This window comes from Ipomoea nil, unplaced genomic scaffold (assembly GCF_001879475.1).
Source record: "Ipomoea nil cultivar Tokyo-kokei standard unplaced genomic scaffold, Asagao_1.1 scaffold1407, whole genome shotgun sequence".
Taxonomy (NCBI): Eukaryota; Viridiplantae; Streptophyta; class Magnoliopsida; order Solanales; family Convolvulaceae; genus Ipomoea; species Ipomoea nil.
This window is the reverse complement of record NW_017617835.1, coordinates 4918042-4923915: the sequence shown is the minus strand read 5'-3', so window position 1 is coordinate 4923915 and position 5874 is coordinate 4918042. Positions and strand designations below refer to the sequence as shown.

Here is a 5874-nt window from a genome sequence, read left to right as displayed (position 1 = left end):
AAATTGAGTTGTACCTATTATAAGATGTACAAATGCTAATCGGTATGTATATATAATGTTAGATATATTGCTCTATGTTGAAACCTTTGTTAAGAAAGCAAGACATGGATGGGACTCTTCTGATATGAGATCACTAAAAGGTTAAGTTGATAATTGAATTGCACATTTATGCTTATATATTATATATGCTTGGCATGAAGTTAATTGACTCTGATACTAAATTAAAGTATGTGTTCCGTCTCAATTAAAAATCTAAATTTTATATATTATTATATATGCTCAAGATGAGGTATCTTAATTTCTTCATGGAAAGGGATTAATTTAGTCATAATTTTTAAAGATTTTATGTTATGCATTTGAATACTCTTAATTAATTAATTTTTTAAAATAAAAAGAAAGGGAAAGGAAAAATAAAATTGCATCAAAATTCTAAACCAAGAGCAAGCAGACAAATGAGCTCAATATATAAAGAAGAGATTTAAAAAAAAAAAAAAAAACAACATCATTGGGAATTGTAGAAAACAGCCCCAATTAAGAAATCATATGACCCTACACTTTCACAGGATGGGATTATCTATTGTGTCACTTTGAGATAGGGTCATACATAGTTGCCCGCATGAGTTTAGCTTATTAGTTTAGTAGAAAGTATTTGAAAGAAAAGTTTAAGATTCAATACTTCACATTTGACCTTATTTGCTAAATTACTGTGATTAACTTCCTCACATATACTCAGTGTAGTGACCTTCACCTCCCACATGCTCTGTCGGGTCCGAGTGTGGGGAGCTTTTAGGGTTGGGAATTCATCCTTTTAGGAGAAGTGTAATGACCCTTAAAATTGGAGATTCAGTCTTTTGAAAGAAAAGATAATGTTGTAGGTTTTAGAAATATTATTTCACTTGATATGCGTTCTGCGTGAAACCTTATGTCATGTGACCTTAGTTGATAAATGATCACATGGTTGTAAATTATATATGTATTATTAATGTCTAAATAACACGGAGTATGAAAAAGGCATTGCAAAAAAGCTAAATTGACACCCTTCTACTTGTCCCTATTCCAAGATCTCAAATTGTTGTTGGTATGGTGTTGTGTCTCCTATACTATGTTTGTCCCTAAACCCTAAAAAGAAGTAGCTATATATATAAGCTCCTATTGTATATGGACAATATATATATATATATATATATATATATATATATATATAGGACTACTAAACTACTTTATTTCATGTTTAACCTCAACACTCTTTGACTACCAAGTTCCCATATCCAAGTCTACTAATTTCACTCTCACCACACTCATCTTCCTTCAAATTTTTAGTGGAAAAAATTATTTCGACCACGTGAAACAGTTTCACACAAGATCAATCGAAACATTCAGCAATATAATCAAGCTGAGTAATCTATATAATTTTCAAGAAGCTCATGGAGGAAGGAATGGCAGGTGGAGTTTACGCATGCGCGCCGCCGAGGGTTGGGCGGCGCAGCGGCGGCGGCAGAGGGACGAAATGTGGGCGGTGGAATCCGACAACCGAACAGGTTAAACTTCTGACTGATCTTTTCAGTGCGGGCCTTCGAACCCCAACAACCGATCAGATCCAGAAGATATCTTCTGAGCTTAGCTTTTACGGAAAGATTGAGAGCAAGAACGTTTTCTACTGGTTTCAAAACCACAAAGCTCGAGAAAGACAGAAACGGCGTCGCAAAGTCTCGGTGGATGATGATGATGATGACGATGACGATGATTCCAGACATGAAGAGAATGTCGGGTCGGGTGAAAGGGTGGTGGAGACTTTGCAGCTATTCCCATTGAACTCCATTGATGAATTGAGATTTTGTGGGAATACGAATGCTGCGTTTCATTATTGCAGTAGCAATAATATTGGAACTCAAATGGATCATCATCCAATGCTAGATCTTCGTTTAAGCTTCATTTGATCAATCATAAGGCCTAGCAGGCCCACTACCCAAGGGTGTACCGGGTAAAAACGTGCTAATAGTCATCAAACTGCACAAGAGTGTTAAATAATCATACTGGAAAGTTTCTGTTTGACGGGTTAGATCAAATGTGGGTTAGCAAGAATCAATTTCGTCACGTTTAATTTTAGTATGAAAATCATGCTTCAAATATTCGGTCACTCTTTTCGGTACATTTAATATGCATATCTTGACGTTATGGTACTTAGAATCAATTGTTACATACAATAACTGGAGATTATAGATATGGGCATTATTAGGGTAACCCAAAAGATTTAATAATCTAATAACACACTACCTTAGGCCGAAAGAGCAACATTTTGAATGTCCCGATTTAATTAGAAGATTTGCCTATCCATCCAACTTATCTTATAACTTGTAATTAAGAGTCAAATTAGCGGATAACGACTTACACTATCACGTCACTAAACTAGGTCGTTGTAATTGTATAAAGGTAGTGACACACCACTGCACTTACACTACCGATCATTTCCACTAATTAGGTATTGGGATGACACGTTAGTCTACTTGTACGATGTCACACATCATGATAAGTAAATGAGATTCACTCTAAACAATTTTATGGCTCTATTGTCCAAAGTATCTTCATCTTCTTCTACATCTCTTCTTCTCTCAAATACTACTTATATATTAAATTATTAAGTTAAGCCCGCGCGAGCCATCTTCCTCTGCTCCTCATTTCTACACTATGCACTAGCTAATCATTGACCAAAGCTATTCGACTTCTTTGGCCGAAGATTCTCCTAGCCACTTTGTACTTAAATTTTAGAGCGCATTCATCGCACTTTGTTAAGAATAAGGATGTTTTTCTCTCATATCTACACAATCATGATATAAACGTAGCAAAGACAAACCTTACCCTACTCTAATTTTTGCTATTATAGTCCATGTAATAATTTCGAGGTTATAGAATAATAAGAATTAATAATAAAATTAACTACCTATTGCCAAGCAGCATGTGCTTAGATGGCATGTAATGACTCTCTCATATTGGGAGGTCAAGAAATCGAACTTTAGTGGAGACAGATACTTCAGTCAAGTAAGATACTTTGCTTCAAAGTATATACGAACAGATACTTTACTTCAGTGAAGTCTCGTTAACTAAACTAGACACATAAAATTGGATGAGGAGTAGAAAATTGCATGCATGGAAAGTGAAAGTATTTGAAGTTTCACGCATCGAAGTATTAGAAGCCCAGTTTGATTTTGGGCCAACATATGGTCTTGGGTCAAAGGTTTCAGATCCAATCAAACCATAAGGAAACATGTAAGTTCTCGAAATCAAATTTCCTTTTTTTTTTTTTGAAGACAGAAAAAAAAAAAAAAAAAAAGACCTCTATGTGATCTTTATTAATTATTATGACATGAAAATTAGATTTGTATAAATTTTTATACAGGTCCAAATGATGGTGCGCATAAAGGATCTGTCCATTTCTCAACACCATCGATGTTGAAGTTCGAATCTTGATCTCCTCTTCCAAATATTGCCTACTGGACCAATGAACTAAACCGTGCAAGCAACTCTACCTTTAACTAATATACCAAGGATTACCAACAAGTCCAATCTGAACGATTCATTTAATCATTCACCTTGTATCCCACGAGATGATATGAATTCGAAAAGTTCTTGATCAGGCCCAATTTAGAAACAATTATTTGAAGAGTGTTACGTTACTGTATATAGATTTGTTCATATTTGACTTCTTTTTTTTTTTTTTGGTACTACTCCGTAAACCGTATAACATTAATTAATTATGGATTGGGACATTTAGTGAAGTTTTTTTTTTTTTTTTTTTTTAAATGTTATCCAAGTTATAAGATTAGTAACATAGGACAAATTGACAAAAGTGGATAATGACAAAAGCCGTTAATGAACATCATTGACATTTTGTTGTTACTTACATTACATTATACATATAATAAAGCTAAAAATTAATAACTTTCCCATTAGAGTAAGACCCAACAACAAAAGAAACTATTTTGGGTGTTTTTATTCCCAAACCCGTTTTAATAACCCGATACATATTGCATGAACTCCGGGTCGGACTCCAGCCCCGCCATTGTTTCCGGCGTCAAAATCACCTCCAAATCCACTGTCCCGCCGCCTTCCCGGCCGGGGAAAGCCGAAATCTTGCCGTCGAACTTGTTGGCTCTCCCGCTCCGCACGGCGACGGGTCTGCCCCACCCGAAATCGTTGTCGTACATTGGGAATCTCGGCGAGCTGCCCATTGTGAGCATGGCGCCGTCGAAATTCCCCAACGGAAAACACCGCGGCTCGCTTTCCCAGGCCTCTACGTACTTCCTGACCATATCGCCGTCGTGGGCCTTCACGTTCTTGTTCAGTTGCTCGGCGCACCACCGGAGGTCACGTGACAGGACGTCGCCGGCGGCGGCGTATGTCGGGATGCTCTGTATGGCGTTGCCGAAGTAGAGCGGGTTGAGTTTCGGGTCGAGTCTGTGGCGGGTGTTCACGGCCATCCGGAACGTCGTCGTTTTGGACGCCGGCAGGTTCCTCGCACGTGTCACCGCCCGCCATAGTAAAGCGCATAGAGACTGAAACGACGAAATCTCCTCCCCGGGTTTCTCGGGTTTTGTAACGGAATTTATAATCCAGTTTAACGGCGTGACCTTTCCGTTAGATATTTTCAAGGGGTCGTTGCTTTCCTTTCCCATTAACTCAACGACGTCAATTCCTCCGTTAACGTCCCATTTCTGACTATTCGTCTTGGCTTTCAATTTCAGTATCGATTCCCTGCTAAAGCTGAAAATCCGCTCCCTCAACGGCGCGTCGAGGGCAAACGTAACCTTCGGCCCGCCGGCGGGGAGTTTCAGCACCGCCGGCGAGATCAAAACCGAGTCGCGGCTAAACTCCGGCTGCCTCGTAATCCTCTTAACACCTCTCGTCACCTCCGCAAAAGTGTTAAAGAAGTTCCAGAAAGAGGTTCCGTCAGCCACGGCGTGATTAACGGCGCAGCCAATGAACACGCCGTCGGCAAGCTCCGTCACCTGAACACCGAGAATCGGACGAAAATGCCCCTGAAAGCTCACCGTCCGGTCAAACGGAAAAAACTCCGTCACCTCCTCCGGAACGTCCACCCCACCAATGACGTCCCGGACATAAACGTCAGTCGCGCTGGCGTGAACGAAATCAGCGCCGGCGTCATTACACGCAACGTAAACGTATCCCTCCGAGTCGGTCACCAGCCGGCCGGCGAGCGGAGGGAAGCTGGTAAGCGTCTGAGAAAGGCTCCGTTTCAGCAAGGAGATTAGATGGGCGATCGAGAACGGCGGGCGAGTGAAAAGCCCGCCTTTCTGAATGTAGTGAGTGGAGAGCATAGGCAGGTCGGAAACGGAAAGTTTGAGGTCCGGGAGGGTGGATTCCTCCGCCGGAAAAACAGTACATTTGGCGATCAGAGTGGTGGAGGATTTAAGGCAAGGCATTTTTAAGGAAAATTAACCACGACAAGACAGTGAATTGAATTTGTTGTTTCTTGGCCGGTTGTTTGTCGGAGTATATGGAGAAATGGGTATACGTTAAAGTGAAGTGTGAGAAGAAGTTGAAGGGGCGATGGGTTTATATAGGAATGGGGTGAGGCATGGAAGCCATGGATTCATGCACTTGGGAAAGAAGATTGCTGTCGTGGGTTGGTTTTTAATTATTTGTTTATTACGGAGTAATATTATTTCTATTATTATTATACAACTTATATCCCCATAATTTAGATGAGTTTGACTCTTACCCAGATTATTTGTTGTAAAGTTAAATCAAGTGTTGTGTTAAATTAATCCCACTTTTACTTGTCAAGATTTTGTCATCTAATGGCATCCGGGTTGAGCTCCCATATAGGAGGTTGTGAGCTTGAGGCTTAGTGAAGGT

The 5874-nt window shown here is 39.8% G+C and overlaps 2 protein-coding genes across 2 annotated transcripts; one reads left to right on the top strand and one right to left on the bottom strand.

The window, feature by feature from the left end:
- The first annotated feature begins 1436 nt into the window (after positions 1 to 1436).
- LOC109186261 (WUSCHEL-related homeobox 7-like) lies at positions 1437 to 1937 on the top strand. Its single transcript, XM_019336187.1, has one exon. It carries the CDS (start codon positions 1437 to 1439, stop codon positions 1935 to 1937), a length of 501 nt encoding a protein of 166 aa, XP_019191732.1.
- A 1910-nt stretch (positions 1938 to 3847) lies between these two features.
- On the bottom strand, positions 3848 to 5600 carry LOC109186408 (uncharacterized acetyltransferase At3g50280). Its single transcript, XM_019336370.1, has one exon. It carries the CDS (start codon positions 5436 to 5438, stop codon positions 4005 to 4007), a length of 1434 nt encoding a protein of 477 aa, XP_019191915.1. The 5' UTR covers positions 5439 to 5600; the 3' UTR covers positions 3848 to 4004.
- Between the last annotated feature and the right edge of the window lie 274 nt (positions 5601 to 5874).